Here is a 17053-nt window from a genome sequence, read left to right as displayed (position 1 = left end):
GTGTTGATTCTATATGTGGAGGGGGAAACCCAGAGGACACGGATAAAAGTCCACACGACCACGGGGACAACATGAAAACTCCAAATATAGAGGGATCAAACCCACGACTTCTTGTATACCATGCGAAGGAGTTAACATCTGGCTTAATCAAAACACATGTTTGGAAACGTGGAGGGCAAAACCTCGAGGACCCAGACAAAAATCTACATGACCACGGGGAGAGAATGTGCAAACTCCAAATATGCAACAGGCGTTGGGGTCGGGTCCGGTTCGAACCTACGACCTCCTCCATACCAGGCGAGGTAGTTAGCAACTCGCTACTGTGACGCCCATCTAGCTGGCTTTTGCAGGGGTCGTTTTTGTGTTGGTTGCATCTTCATTTCCCAGCGTACACCCAGCAGCAGTGTGAATTGGTACACCACGGACAGTGGATATGTAGGTGACGTGCGATGGGGTAAATTGTTGGTGCTCCCATGTTTCCCAAGACAATTGGCCAGCATGGAAGAGGACGCCAAACGCAACTCTTGCAGGGCTGCACCTTTACCTTTTTTGTTGCCTCACAATCTCGTACAATTGTACAAGATGCTATATTGGGCACGGCTTATCTCGTAATATTGATTCAGTGCGGCCACAGTGAGTAATCTAATGGGGTTTTAATCGCCAATATGGGATGTGGTCAATCGAGCTTATAAAGAACATATTAAATAATGCGTCCATCGAATTGCGTGCACATTGTTTGACCACAGTTCCTTTCTCTTCCACGTACACGATCATGGTCCAGATGTTTCGTGACCCCCAATTAATTGATCTCTAACATGGTTTTTCCTTCGCATATTCACTCCTGTTCAAAATAAAACCCATACACAAAAAAAAATATTAAGCGTCATATAACTGAACGGGGGATCACACGACATCTGGACCACCCTGTACAGGACATTAGCGTATTTGATTGCCATTTATATATGCAGAGGGTCTCCTTTGTGAGAAAGCAGATTTGTTTAGTCGAATGAGTCCTACCTGATTTTAAATAAGAGGTCTGTTTGAAATAATTTCACCGCGTGAATAAGTCATTTTGCAAAGGGCTGCTATAATTCGAAAGACATCGAAATAAAAAAAGACTCTATCAGTGTGTGAAAAACACACACACCTTTCATAAGGAAGGACGCCGTGACTTTTCAAAACGACTATAAATACGCACCGTAAATGTTTATCAGCATCTCCTGAGCAACATCGCTCTGGCCTGTGCCGCTGGGGGGTTGATTAATTATTGGCCGTGCAGGATAAACAAAAGCGTCAGCAGAGTCGTCGTGTGCACAGCCGTGGAGAGCCGACAACGCAGCAAGGGCGCGGGTCCATTGTGCAGTTTTTTTCCCTTCCCAACTTGACTTCTTCTTCATCTTCTCTCTGTTCTGCCCGTGCACGTGGTCCTTATCTGTGTTTCACCTGATTGTGCCGTAAAGTTAATCCCGCTAAGGTGAAGTGTAACAGTGGCATTTTTGTTTTGTCCACAATTATCAAAGGCATCTAAGCGCGCAAATAAACATGGGCAGATGCACGCTTGCAATTGGTTTGTGAGACACAACGAGGACTATTAAACATACACTAAACTATTATATTCACCACTAAGCTATTAGATATTTTTCAGAGCTACCTTAGCACCACGTTACAGCTCATCGAAGTGGCTTGTATCATGACATGTGGGAATTTACAGTCACCGCCAAATAATCGAAACGCAATGTTTGTAAATGTGGAAGGCCCAGATAAAAATCCACGCGGCCACGGGGGGGAGAACGTACAAACTCCAAATATACAGCAGCAGGCGTCAGGGTTGGGGTCAAACCCACGACCTCGTGCATACAAGGCGAGGGAGATAAACCTGCACCACGGCGCCTTATGGATTAAAGAACAAATTAGAGACATATTAAATGTAAAATAAAAATAAACAAATTGGTGCACTTGGGCATGATGACCAATGGTCGAGACGAAGACCAGATTGGCAGTTAAAGGAGGGAAACACGTGTTAGAGTGTGTCCACCATGGAGACGGAGCGATGAACTCGGCTCGTGAAGGTGTGAGGTGGATTGTTATATAACAGGACACAATTCTTTCCTTCCATGTTGCCCTGTCTTCCATTGCTCTCTTGATATATTTTTAAACCAGGTAATAACCCTAAAACGTGTACCCGTATTCTCCAAGGAGACTGTTTTTTGTCCTACTGCACGTTTTTTCCTGGGTTTATGTAAGCAGCTGAGCGAGCGCTCTTGACTGTGACTGGCCTGGAGTCTTGGCGGTGAAGCTACTTCCACCAGATCAGCATTTGCCCGAGAAGTTTTTTTTTTGCTGAAAATAGCTCCTTGTGAAATTGCTTACATTGCAAGGAATCTATTTTTACTGCAGAGTTAAAAATAGACCTTGCCACTTACAGCTTTTTTGTGCCGTTGCAATGCGGTGTCCTAAAATTTTCCTTTGCAGAAAGCCGCATTACGTGCACATCCCCTAGCTGCTTGTACCTTCCGCTTAATATTTTCAAATTGAGTTGTATGAATCACACTCATCTGAATTGATATGCTGTGCAGTAGACTCATAATTTAAATATATACAGATTCCTCTCTTTCCCAGAGACTGATCATCTATACCGTATTCTTATTATTTTGCTCACTTAAAAATATTAAATTTGCGTGTGACCGTTCAGCCCAATCTCATAATGCGGGTGTATTTCACTACGGCATATGAATGACCGTGACCCCAAAAAATGTAGTTATTTTCTTTCACGATTTGAAAGTTTATTCGTGCCTAACATGTATTTCCCCCGCCCTGAAATGTATAATAATTGCGTGAGTGGAAATGCTCTGTGATCATAAATCCAAACTGATCGGCACAAGTGCCCTTCCATGCCACCTTTTGTTCCTCGCTGTGTTCACACGTGCACAGCGCAGCATATGGTAAATTGCCGTGAAACCATTTTGGCACGATGCTGTAAAGCACAACTCCTTCATATTGCCTACCGGCGAGCACACAAAAGTATACAGTGTCCAACACCCAGTCGGCGTCTTCTAAGTGCACACAGATGCTCGGAAATTGAGCAGTAATTGAGACGGCAGATGTCGGGAGCTTTAAAGTTGCGATGCATAGTATTCCCTCGGTGTCTTGCTGCATCCGTGTCCTCTGCATCTCAACACAAATCCATCTCCGCGATGCCTCCCCAAATATTGCGAAATTGTCGCCACCCCTCGTTTGCATATAAACGGGCACCTTCACTCCAGGTTGCAGCCAAATCTGTCATCGTTTTTTTAATTAGCGGTTTGCGATAGATCAATACAAGTATGTGCTCTCACATTTGGTGTTGTGAAGATGTTATTACATGAGTTTCACCCCTCTAAACCATGGCCATCCCTCTGCTGTGGTGTTGGCATCATGCTTTGAGACAGTCCCAAGCGAATGCCATCATCTCAGGCGTGGTCGTTTCGAATGCTACTGTAATGTGCTATTGTAAGGTCATGCAAGATTTTCAGATTAAAAGTACATACACGAAATATATTGCCAACATTTCAACAGTGCAACTCGTCTAATTATTATTCTTTATGATTGAATGATACCTATAAGGACACCCTCTTTAAATATAGTCCAGTTATTCCCTACTTTACATGACAGTAACTTTTCATCTGGCTTCAGATTCAGTAGGCTACAAATTTCGTCCTAGGTTTTCCAATCTTATTTGCCGTGTGCAGGAGGATTCAGACTCAAGCTCTATTTTAGCCGATAAGGCAATGCTAAGCAGCGGTTTTACTCAGACGTCCATTGAGTAGTGGTTTCATCATCAGCACACATTTGTCAGTTTATAAATATTCTACAGGTGCCTTCTTACTAATCTGCCACCTTATAAGCCCACGTTGCACTGTGTGCTAATGCCGAGCCATTGGTTGTATGTTATCTCTGCAGGTGAGGTGGGCCCTATCCTGATGTCGCCCGACAGCCAGTCGCAGTTCATCCCGCTCAGCGACGTGCTGTGTGCCGCCATCAGCCACCTCAACTCCAAGCAGCAGGCGGTCACTCAAGACTCGCTGCTCAAGCACCTAGCCCACAAGTTTCCAGGTAATGATGACCAGATGCCTCAACAGCCGGGAGATCCACGGAAAAGGGCAAAAGTGTACGTACGTGTGGAAACTAGCCGATGGCTTGCACACATTTATTTTGAAAAAATTTCTGCCAGTATCTATGTATGTTGAACTTCTTTCACACAGTCCGTGTGTATGATGAACTTCTTTTATACCATACGCAGCCAACCGTGCTAATCAGAGGTATGTGGGAAGGACGACAAAATAAACACACGCAAAAAAAAACCCGACGTATAATCTTAGCAGCTGACATTTCGGTTGACATTTCTGTGTGCATTTCAGGCGTTCCAGTTCCGAGCAGGGAGATCCTACACAACATGCTGAGCAGCTTGATCAAGGAGCGCAAGATCTACCACACGGGGGAAGGCTACTTCATCGTGACGCCACAGACCTACTACATCACGCCCTCGCTCATCCGTGACGAAAACAAGTGGGTGAGGCCGGAGGGGGACAACCAAGCCACCCCATTTCCAGAGGTGACTGTGTGCCACGACCTGCCGGAGAAAGACGCGCAGCCATCACGGGCTCATTGCCGCTCGTGCCAGTGCTTCCTGGAAAGTGGGTACGTCGTGGAAAGGTCTCGCTGCGACAAACAGGAAGGCGGCCATGCTCACGATCCCAAAGATGCAAAGCCGCCCCAACTGCTGCGCGTCGTGTCCGCGAATTCTGGCAAGAGCAAGAAGAATGACAAGAGCGCTGCCCAAGCCAACAAAGACTCAAAGCAGCAGCACTCCGCCGCTGTCAATCATGCCGAGTCCGGTAGAAAGGTTGAAGGCAGATCTGCGCTCGAAAAGGACCCGAAAGTTTCCCACCAGAGTGTTCACGTCACCTTCTGTAACGATAAGGGCAAAAAGTTGGAAAAGGGAGTGCAAAATGATTGCAAAGATGTGAAAGGTGTGCCAGTCGCAGTGGTGGCAGTCCCTTGCACAGAAAAGATGAAGATGCCAGAGGTAACTGTGGGACGACCAGAGAAGGAAAAGGATGGAGAAAAGCTGATGAAGAAAATCAGCCTGAGACTGTTTCGGAGGAGCTCCCAGCGGAAAGAGAAGGTCCTGCAGAAGGAACTCGTGACATTCTCCGCCCAGTTCCCGCCGGAGGAATGGCCCGTCCGGGATGAGGACTCTGCAGAGAACCTCCCGAGAGACGTGGAGCACCAGATAATCCGGCGCATCAACCCCGATCTGACGGTGCAGAACCTGATGGTGCACACGGCGCTCATGCAGCGCGTGCCAACGGAAGGGCAGCAGGCGATGCGCAGCACGGGCACTTGCACCGAGCTTCCGCAGTCACGCTCGAGGGTCAAGGTTCGCAGCCACTCGAAGAGGGTGCACACGAGCTCGCGGGCGTACAGCAAGGGGGGACACCTGCCTCGCAGGCGGCTGAAGGCTTCGTCGAGAAGCAGCCTTGACGAGGCAAATCAGCAGAACGGGAAGAGAGCCACGAGAAGGCGGCACTCGCAAGCGCCCGGAGAGAAGGCCATCTTGAGGAACGGCAACAATGAGGGCCCGTCAGAAGCGTGGCAGGCAGTGGAGGAGGTCAAGCAGACTGCTGCTGCTTGTCAGCACGAAGAGTTTGCGGGGGTTAATCAAGGGGACCTGAGAACGTTTGATGCAAAAGAACAATTGGAGAGGAGCGATCCCTCCAAAGTTATTGGCAGTGAGCAGAATGTGATCACGTGGCCTAAGAATGCGAACGCATGCCAACCGGAAAGGTTAAAGTTTAGGTGGAGGGCTGTGGAACACACGAAATCCACTGGGAGCTCGAGCACGGATCCGCATTCCCCGCAGGTTCCAAGCGAGCAAGCATCCCTGCATCGCCGCGTCCGGCACAGGGAGCAGGATAGTGACCTCTTTAAGAGCGTCTCTAGAATGCCGACCATATTGAGCCCCAGGCTGGAGCCTGCCAGGGTCAGGACTGAGGACCAGGCATTGACACAAAACCCACGACTGTCAGATCCGGTTTACATGCAGGAATTCGGACAGCCGCAGCAGCCCGCCGCCCAGGAGCTGATGCGCGCGGGTCGAGCGCACTGCCGGGTCACTTCCGACCGGCACACGCTGGATGGCAGCTGCGATTCTGCGAATGGGCCTTTTCACTCTCAGTCGGTATCATTGTCAGCCTTTCCGCAGAGCAGGGATTGCCCCTACGGTGATCACCCACGTGGCATGAGCACAGCGGATTACTTCAACTACAACGAGTCGCGGGAGACCGTCCTGTGCGCGCCGGCGGCAGCGTCGGGAAGGGCGTTCGCGGACTGCAACTCGAATCGCCTGAAGCACGAGAAGCCTGAGAGGGAGTGCGGCAAACAGAGGAGGCAGCCGGAGAAACTCCCGGCGCAAAACCCGCACTTGAGTGGAGCCCTCGACAGAGCCAAGGCCGAATTCGAGGTGCCGCTGCCGAAGAGCGACGCCTGCGCCGGGAAGTCGGCGAGGCCCGAGCAGAGGGAGAGGGCGAAGCAGCAAGATGCTCACTTCCTCACCCAGGACCTGCGCTCGATGAGCGAGAGCGAAGGCATGACCGACGACGACTACTTGCTCTACACGCAGGAGGTGCCAGACGACAGCGAGGGCAGCTCGCTCTGCATCAACGACGAGGACGAGGACGATGGGGATCTGAGCCGCCTGAGCATCCCGCCGTTCAGTTGCGGCCCGGCGAGTGAGCAGTTCCCACCCCTGGATAACAGCGTCAATGGCGCCAACGGCGTCCCTCCTGATGCATACGCCCACAGTATGCAGTACGGGCTCTTCCGCTATAACTACAACCAGAAGAACCAGCGGAGTTCCAGTGAGGAAGCGTGGAATGGAAACAGCAAGGGCAGCACTCAAACCCTGGAGGTGGGAATTGACAGCATTGATCCACAGCAACGTCCCGGCAGCGGGAGCAAGGGGGGCGCAGGCACTTCCAAACAACGCTCGCTTGAAGACAGCAGCCTGAGCGCCGACTGGGACAACAACGAGAAGGGGAATTGGAAGCAGATACAGCAACAGCAGCAGCACCAGCAACATCAGCAGGGCTCCATCCCCTACTCGCACGCGGCGGACGAATCGACCACGATGCTGGAGGACGGCACCGGCGCGGTGGAGGGGAGCATCTTCGACTACAGTCCGGGTTCGGAGGGTGACTCGTGCGGAGAAGCGGCGCACGACGAGGAGATCTCAGGCATCTTCGCCTGGCGCGGGGTCGGCGGTGCTGGCGGTGGTGGTGGTGGCGGCGGCGGCGGTGGCGGCGTCCGGGACCCGGAGCGGGGCCTCCCTCACAAGTTTGCACGCGGCGTGGATAGCGCGCTGGAGGAGGAGGCTGCAGAGGCAGAGCTGCAGCAGCGGTTCGAGGGCGCCCTGACCATCGCGAGCCCGGACCCGAGCGTGACGAGCACGGCGGACAGCGGCGTGCCGCCCAGCCGCCTCGACCACACGGACATGAGCAGCGTGACGGGCGACAGCGGCTTCAACTCGCCCAGGTAGGGGGGCGGGGGGCCTGCTGCCCCACGGGGCTAGTTAGGTCTCGAGAGACACAGAGAGACAGAGGGTCGGACCTCTCACGTGGCTCCCATTAAAATCTTCGGTCTCCTAAAGGGCCACTGCAGGACAATAGAACAGAGGGCAGGGATGGCGGTAACATTTCCCAAAGGGTAGTGGAGGCAGTTGGTGTGGAGTAGTGATGCGGGAGTCGACACACTGGGCTATGAGTCAAGCGGCCTGAGCTTGATTCCTGGCCACGGCTAAGATTAGTGGTGAGTGATATTTGAACCGGTCCTGCTCCCTCTCCCACCCCACTTCATGAACTGGCATTGAACACCGTGGTGGAGTATGGGAAAATAACTCCCATGACCGACATATACGTTTGTATTATGTTGAAATTCTTTCACGCTGTACATAGCCAACCGTGCTGATTGGAGGTGCGGGGGAAGGACAACAAACTAAACACATAAAGCAGTTCATGACTAGTGGAGGTCTCCACTTGTCAGTGGATTGACAAAGGATGCGAAGGAGCTGGAAATGTTTTGACATGCACGCTTCCCAGTCATAACCAGCCTGTGCTTTGTCATACAAAATTAACTTAATCTATCAAACGCTCACATAGGGTATGGCGGCTGATTTATTCATTCGTTCGTTTCTGAATCCGCTTGTCCTGGTGAGGGTCGTGGTGGCAGCATGTTGAGTCGTGCAGTCCAAACTTCCCTTTCCTTGGCGACAGACTCTAGCTCTTTCTGGGGAATTGCCAGGCGTTCCCAGGCCAGCTGAGTGACATAGTCCTGCCAGCGTGTCCTGGGCCGGCCCCGGGGTCTTCGCCCAGTGGCACGTGCTGCCCGGTAGAGTTCCAGGGGGAGTCTATCGGGGGGGCATCCTTACCAGTGTGCCCGAATCACCTCAACTGGCTCCTCTCAATCTGGAGGAGCATCGGCTCGACTCTGAGGCTCTCCCGGATTACCAAGCTCCTCACCCGATCATGGACAGTGAGCCCGGCAACCTTGTGGAGAAACCTAATTTCGGCCGCTTGTTCCCGTAATCTCATCCTTTCGGTCGTTACCCAAAGCTCATGGCCATAGGTGAGGGTGGGAACATAGCTCGACATGTAAACCGAGAGCTTTGTTCGAGAACTCAGTTTCCATTTCACTACCACGGAACGGTACAGCACCCGCATCACTGCAGATGCCGCACCGATCCGCCGGCCGATCTCCTGCTCCCACTTACCATCACTTGCGAAAGAGACCCTGAGGTACTTAAACTCCTCTACTAAGGGCAGCTGTTCCCCCCTGACCTCGTATTTTCCTTCACTGTGCTCGACAACCAGTCCACACCACATTTTTCTAAAAGAAAACGATTTTCTACAAGGTTAATAATTTTCTCCGTGCTTTATATATGTAATAACACGCTAGAGACGGCTTGTAGAATCGGTCCTTTTATTTTACTTCTTGCAGTTCACAAACACTCCCCGTTGCTGGCAGGCAACGGGAAGCTGGCAGACAGCCATCAGAGACACACCACCACATGGCACCCGGAGCGCCACTCGCGCGTGGCCCCTCTCTCTCTTCGTTTCGTGTCTGACCCCGTGTCTCTCCTCTCTCCTCTTATTTAATGCTTGGGTCACGTGGTACACTCCAGCCAATCCTCAATAGCCTGCGCCGAATGTTCCAGATCCCCCATCAACTCCCGGGACCACGCCAAGACCAGCGAAACCAATCACCTAGCTGACATCCCGTGATCACGCCGAGGCCATGCTCCCAGGCTCTCCCCCCATTGGCTGTAAAGCGGGACCGGCAAAGCCGATCACCACGTGAATCCGACATAGGCTCTTATTACATATATATAAAAGTTGATGTTAAAATACGTATCTTATCGGCATGCTTAGACAAAAGAAACGTTCCCCTGGATATGTGTTGATTTAAACGTTACTTATATATGTATATTTCTGGTGGTTTAAACTTTACACGCACAATATACACATACACATGCGGGGTGGTCACAAATATGTAACGGCTATTAAGAGTGTGTGCACTTTAGCATATTATATATATTTTTTAACTATCAATACAAAACACAAATCATCTATTCTAGCAGTGCATAAAAATGGGATTTGAAAATAAGAGAGAATTATAGCCAATGTGAGTTTTTGGATAACCTAAAATCATCGTAACGTCTCATGTACATGATACATGAAACACGAGTATAATATTGTTCCAAATTGTATTAATTCACTGGTCAATATTTTTTACGTGAATGTTAAACGTGAGCGCCTTGAACGTGGTGTAATGAATATGGGCACGAACCATGAGCGTCCCAATCTCTGATGTTGCTCGTCAATAAATGGGTCTGCTTGCCATTGCAGGACCCGAGAGAGCTTGGCATCCAACACCTCAAGCCTGGCCGATGGTGTGAAGCGGCATGGGCAGCTGGGCCTGTCAGATGGCAGGAACGGTGTTACGCTGGCCGAGCAGCAGCAGCATAAAACCGCGAGGTTGCAACCAACGAACCCCATGCAGCACAGCTCCGCGCTTCCTCCCGCAGCGAGGACGAGTCACTTCAGCGGCCTCGTCGCCACGAACGCCAAGTTCGGCTGCGGCCAGGCGCTGCAAAACGTGCCTGGCGACATGAGTCACAGCGACTGCGCTAGCCTGCCGCGGCACACGCCTGGCAAAACGAGCGCGGACGAAATGCACGCCGCGCAGAAAATCAAGCAGAGCGTGCGCGGCCCCCCGGTCACTCAGCAAGGCAGGCACCCTCCTTTTCCGGTCTCTTCCTCGGAAACGGACCGCTCGAATTCCTTCTCCAGCCTCGCTGCAGCCGAAGCCTCGCGCTCCGTGCAGTTCGCAGAGGTGGCGAGGTCCGGGGCGGATCGGTGCACTTACTCGGCCGCGTACAAGGGACAGGCCCCATTCGGCGACAAGGACACTGATGGCGAGAGCCGAGACAGGCCACTGTTTCCGCTCACTCCTGCAATAAACGTGTGATTCGACCGCTGAAGCCCAGTGGCAATCAAAGCTGCCTGTTGGTGCAGCAATATCGGGCCGGTCGGCAATGGCTTTGTGGTGCATGCAGGCAGTTTTGTTTCCAAATGTCCACGTGGGACATCAAGACTGGCCTTCATTTAAACAGTGAGCTTTGGGTTATTTTTTTTTTACACAGGTTTTTTCCTGATTTTAGGATAAATTCATTCGCAGGTAGTCAACATGTGGACCTGTATAGTTAATTCTCAATATTTATTTTTTGTAACCCCTCCTGCTATGCGTGTGGCTTTCCAAGGAAACTCGTGCGTGAGCGTCGTTGTGCTTTGTGTTTTGCCTGCGCGGTGTGTGTATGCGTGTGCGCGTGTGAATGAGTACCTGCGTGACGTTGAATCGAGTTTAATGTGTGCATTCGCTTCGGTGGAAAAGTGCTCATTGCTACCATTGCCCAATTAAAATACGGTGACATTTATTGTAAAATTGAACTGTTTGCTCTTATTCTGGATTTGCATGTTCCTTGCAAAGAAACAAAAAAAGTTCCAATTCTCAATACCCCACGGGACGTGTGTTGAACAAAATCCCAAGCGCTGTGCATTTACTGAGCTTGCGCATATATTCCAAGTTCGTGCGAAAAGTATTTCCTAAGCATACACACGTTGTTAATGTCATAACTGAACGATCATTACATTAAATAGTGTTTGGCATATTACTTGTACATACTATTTACGCTTGTTAATCATGGTTAGATATTGTTGCCATTGTTCCCCAACTCATCTGTCCATGATGAGATACCTCCACCCCACATCCGTTTTTACCTGCTTCTATCGATTATTAAAATATAGGTACTCTTCCTAGTACCTATCGATTATTAAAATATAGGTACTCTTTCTAGTGCCACTGTCTCCGGAGGTAAGAGCCAAGGGATAGTTGGACAAGTATAGCTCCAATTGTGCATGTGTGTAAGACCAGTGCAGTGGCAAATCAACAGCTGCCAAATATACAATGTTACAAAATAAGTAATGATGTCAAGTAGCCTTACGGTACCGTCGTAATTTTGAGCTTGAAATAGGCTGTGTCATAACTGCGTGCAAGCTGCGGGATACGTAAAAGAAGAACAGAAAAATAATGTTTCAAGGAACGCGTAGAGCGAACAGCAACGAAGCGACCAGGCACAGACGCCGTCCTGTTCACAACCACCTCCGTCGTCTAAAAAGACCACTCACTGGGCGGGATTGATCCGTGTACTGTGCACGGTGGATTAACTTGAAACAAAATGGAACGCTTTGCGGCGTGGGCGAAACACGCAACACGCTCGAGCCACCGTCCTGAGCAACAATGTGGCGCTGAAGAAAAGTTCAATCGGAACCGGCTCGCAGGAGACAAACCTGCGAATTGGACTACCTCCGGCCCCACTTAAAATCGATGCCGACGTAAATGGTGCATAACAATGAAGGATATGTGTTGGCTACGTGCGTTGTTATATTTGGCGTGGGTTTTTTAAATTTCTCCATAAGCAAAATCAGCACGTGAGACATTTGTGTTACATTTTTGCAACGATTATTTTGTTTCAACTGATAAGTCTGTGGATTATTATTTTATGTTAGTACAGTACATTGCTTTCAGAGTTGTTGTATTAGCTTGACCTTATTTTATGAGACTAAATGTTAAGCTGTAATGGATGTGTACCATATTTATCTGCTCATCACTCTTTTGTAATAAACTTAATGGCTTATACCTGACAACAGTTCGTTGATATTTCCATCGCCGTTGAATCTTACGTTGGGGCTTTCCACTACTCGCAGCAGTCGTGAACACATTCCTGCGGAGGGAGCTGGTAGGAACGTTGGGTTGCTCGGTCAATGGCCAGGGTCAACGGCGGCGTGGTGTATTCCGCAAATATGCCTGACTGTGAGGGCGGGCACAAGCCAGCGTGAGTAGGTTAAACGTTGACTTTTATAAGGGCACCACGGGGTGACCAGCCCCTCCCCACCCAGCCCCTCCCCACCCAGCCCCTCCCCACCCTCTCCACCCAGCCCCTCCCCACCCAGCCCCTCCCCACCCTCCCCTCCCCAACCAGCCCCTCCCTGCACGACGGACGGACACAATAATCCCCTGTGGGCTGGTGGAATCAGTGGGTTCCTACCAGTAAAACCCCTCTCTATATCAACACAGATTGAAGGAGGGATTCCAAGATTTCCCGACGAGAGACGCAGCATGTTTGTTCCTAGCATCGCTGGCAAACAACAGGCACCATATCTCTCGCTCCCTTACACACGTTTCCCAGTCCAGGTACTCGAAAGGAATTCACAGCAAAGAAAAATTGGCCCCACCTGCGATTAATTAATGTTCAAAATCTCAATTTCTACTTTTGAGTGATCAACTTTCAAAGACGGCTAATAACATAATCTTAACCAGCTGGCCACTAGAAACCGTACTCTCTAGATTATTAAGATGCAACATTTTTTTCCACATCTTTAAAAGCAAAAGTTGGGAGGGCGTCTTACAATCCAGTATGCACGTGGTTGTGACTTGATGTGTAGAACTTTATTATCACCGAGAACAGGTTTTGGAATGAGGCATAAGCAATTAGGACATAACACTTATCTTGAGAATACGGTACCCCACCCCCTCCCCGCCTCCCCCCAAAGTCATCCATCCACCTTCCCCCATAACCTTCCCGTCACGATACCTTTCCCCAAAAAAAGCAAGAATTGCCATCAATTAAAAGCTAAACTCGCAACCTTTTTTTCACATGCCTGCAAAAGTTGTGCCGAGTAACGTGCCAAAACTTTAAAGCTTGCAAATGGAGAGCAGATTTGTACTCCTCTGCCCAGCCCCCCGTGGTTATGCACTTAGGCCAATTGTCAACACGTCTGCCGAGGGCGGTTCCTTGCATGAGCCGCGAACCCAGCGACACTCTTAGGCGTGTGTCTGTGTGCATTTTGCAGGGCGGCACCGCTGCTCAAATGTGGGGCAGCAGACCCCTGATTATCTAAAACCCGCAGACAAAACCATTAAACACATTCCTGCGGAGGGAGCTGGTAGGAACGTTGGGTTGCTCGGTCAATGGCCAGGGTCAACGGCGGCGTGGTCTATTCCGCAAATATACCCGACTATGAGGGCGGGCACAAGCCGGCGTGAGTAGGTTAAACATTGACTTTTATAAGGGCACCAGGGGGTGACCAGCCCCTCCCCACCCAGCCCCACCCCTCCCACCCCCCACCCAACCCCACCCTCCACACCCAGCCCCTCCCCACCCTCCCCACCCAGCCCCTCCCTCCCCACCCAGCCCCACCCTCCCCACCCAGCCCCTCCCTCCACACCCAGCCCCTCCCTGCACGACGGACACAATAATCCCCTGTGGGCTTATGTAACCGGGAGGTTCCTACCAGTAAAATATATATCTGTATAATTTGAGTCTCGGTGAAATAATCTTCATATAAGAGTATACTGTGTATATATATCATATGCACTGAAGTGAATCGTGCCATTGCATACTCATGTTTACTGCATTAAATATCAAATTGGGCAAAATGTAGAGGACCTGTTTCAATATATCACAAACAGTTTAGTAACGCAAGAACACAGCTTCATGCATCTTATTTGTTTTACACTAAAAATTTTAAAGTTTAAATACAATGTTTGCAACTCCTATATATAAAAAGTATAATAATAAAAAAAATATGAATATTTACATCCCTTTGTCAAGTCATGCTGGATGAAGGCCTATTCCACACTATTGGTCATGGGGAGTTGTTTTGACGATACTTTACTGTGCCGGTCAGTGTCAGTTGGTCAAGTGGAGGCAACCAGGACCGATTTGCGGATATCACTTGCTACTCATGCTGGCCATGGCCAGGTATCTCTGGGTTCAAGGCACAGTGCGCTTACCACTGCACCTCCACTCCCCCGTATGACAACACTTTAATAGTACTGTCATATAAAATAACTTGCATAATTTAAACTTTGCAGCACCAATGTGTTGAGTACATTTAGTTTATAATTTGGCTTTTGATGGCAGGATCACCACTGTTATAACCACAAAACACTCATAGCAAGCGACCCCACACAGACTTTGGAGTGTTGATGCAGGCAGCCTTTGCCAACACTGAATGGCAGGGTCCTAAAATAGGATCATATGAACACAAACCCGGATTCTTTTCAGTGCTATTCACAACACTGGGGCACTTCAGCCTCCACGAGAAGTCTAAAAATATAATATTCTTAGCCCGTCCTCCCTTGTTTGAAATAACAGGCATCAAATGTTTCTGAAAGTGCCTGCGCTTACCTTGCTTGCATCCTAGGATACGGCAGGCCGGGAAAGGGCCCAACCAAACACAGCTGTTTGTCCCATTAAGTCTCAAGATAAGTAAGTAAAGGTCAAAGTTTGCGGTGGGGGGGGGGGGGAGATTTTAGTGCTCCGTCTGGTCAAAAATATTTACTCAAGCAAAGTTACCATCATCATTCTCCGATTACTGCACGTACATGTGTGTTTACAACCACACGTACAGCGTTTTTCGTCAGACCACTGCTGGATGAGCACGTCACCATCAAATGCGGGTTGTGGAGAGTTATTTGACCATACTTTACCATACTGGTCAGTGTAGGGCGGTCAAGGCAGGGAGCACAACAGACGTGGCAGCATCGACGATCGATGCAACAATAGATTTAACTTTTTACGACACTGCCCACTATGTTAGGCTAACAGCCTGAAACGCCTGCTATGCATGGTGGTCACCCATCCAAGCACGATCTTCTGAGATCTGACGATATCGGGCATATTCTTGATTTGGTCACAGGCTCGTTGCCGAAGTCTTCTAGTCACAGTATCGCCAGTAACGTTAGACGGACGTTTGATTTTAAACCGGAAGAATCCGTTAAGCGATGAAGGTCACTTTCACAGGTGTCCTGCATGTGTGTATGATTCTACGTTACCTGTTAGCACAATTATCTGGCTTGCATCGCTGTTCATCTGTCTGTTAGCCCTTTTAATATGTCCATCATTTCAAACACCTTGCGACTACTAAAATAACTTGAAAGATTTCGATTTAAAGCTTTCGTGACTGCAGGGATTCATCTTCTTAGTTCTTTCGGTAAAGTCACGTAGAAGGGAAGTAATAAAATAATAAAAATAAAACATAATAAAACAATTCTCACGACGTTTCGGCCACGACGCAAGCAGCCGTCCTCAGGTGAAAACCAGGTCCGTCGAGGCGACAGAGTCTGAATGAAACAGCACACGAGCTTGGAGCATATATATAAGCTGGGCGCATTGACAAAGGAATTTGCATATCAAAAGGAATTTAGCATATTTATGGGAAATGCAGGAATGTGATTAGTACTGCATATGCATGTGCATTATGCAGGATTAACAGCATCAAAGGGAGCTGCAGTTACTGCTGCTGCAGCAGTTGCTGCTGCAGCAGTTGCTGCTGCTGCAGTTGCCGAAAGAACCAAGAAGATAACTTGAAAGAGGCACTGGGTCCATAAATAAATGATTGGTCAGCTGCGATTAGAACTTCTCAATCTTTGACAAACGTCACAAGACTGTATATGTTCGTATGCCGTTCAACAGTGCTGTCATACCTTTGTCCTTATCTTGGGGCCATGTGAAAGGTCTTTGTTAGACTACTGAATACCCTCTGAGCACATTGGCTGAAATCTACTGAATAGCGCTTGCAAGCACCCGCTGGCAGAAGGCTGAACTGTCATGGTGCAGCTCGCCAGATGCTTTAAACAATGGCCTGTGGTTTTAAATGTTTGTATAGAATTTTAATGCCTTCATTGTACTTTTACAAAGTGTAGCAGTTTTTCATTTCAAAGGTAGGAGACACGGGGGAATTTCTCACCGCTCCATACACTGGTGCTTAAACATAAACAACTGGCTATAAAAAATATATTTCTGTAAATCCTAAAACGTTGTTTCTCTTGGCAGTGTGATACCGTAAACACAGTTTATACATGTCTAAGAGCTTCAGACAGACCTTTTGATGGTACGGTATTTATATACCCTTTTATTTTAAGTAACTAAAATTATAAATTCTCTTTGACTCTTCACGTGCAGACAACAGTAGGCCATTTTAATCACATTGTGGTTTCCTCAAATAAAAATAAATGGTACGTTAATAAATAAATATATATATTTTTAACCGGTGGAAGTAAATTTACCCAGCCATGTCGCCAAATTACTTCCTGAAACCTGCTGTGGAATCTCAGCAGAAATTTTAGGATTTTGTAGCCTGGTAGTTTTATGCAATTAGGTTAATCTCAAACGTCACAATTCCCCTATGCACTCCAATGGTTTCCTTTGGGCTTGGTGTGCGATGTTGACTGCACATGCCCAGCACTTTAGGGACCCAGGCACCACAAATGGCCATTAAAGAAGCAAAACAAAACTGGAACCATCACAGGTAAGTAAGCATTGTTTCATCCCAGGTGTGTATTTCTGTATTATACCTAAAGACAAAAGAAACTAACGCGTAAGCTGAAGCTGTTC

At 48.9% G+C, this 17053-nt stretch overlaps 1 protein-coding gene across 1 annotated transcript in view; it reads left to right on the top strand.

The window, feature by feature from the left end:
* The window catches only part of STOX2 (storkhead box 2), a 60586-nt gene extending 48295 nt beyond the window's left edge, over positions 1 to 12291 (top strand). Inside the window, exons 2-4 of the mRNA XM_061565140.1 lie at positions 3940 to 4092; positions 4398 to 7572; positions 9942 to 12291. Of these exons, the coding sequence (XP_061421124.1) occupies positions 3940 to 4092; positions 4398 to 7572; positions 9942 to 10563 (3950 nt within the window). The 3' untranslated portion in view covers positions 10564 to 12291. The remainder of the gene's footprint in view (positions 1 to 3939; positions 4093 to 4397; positions 7573 to 9941) is intronic.
* Positions 12292 to 17053: the final 4762 nt, after the last annotated feature.

The sequence above is a fragment of the Lethenteron reissneri genome, chromosome 34, assembly GCF_015708825.2.
Source record: "Lethenteron reissneri isolate LAM-NWPU_2019-01 chromosome 34, ASM1570882v1, whole genome shotgun sequence".
Taxonomy (NCBI): Eukaryota; Metazoa; Chordata; class Hyperoartia; order Petromyzontiformes; family Petromyzontidae; genus Lethenteron; species Lethenteron reissneri.
Note: the sequence above shows the minus strand (reverse complement) of the source record. Positions and strands in the feature narration are given on the sequence as shown.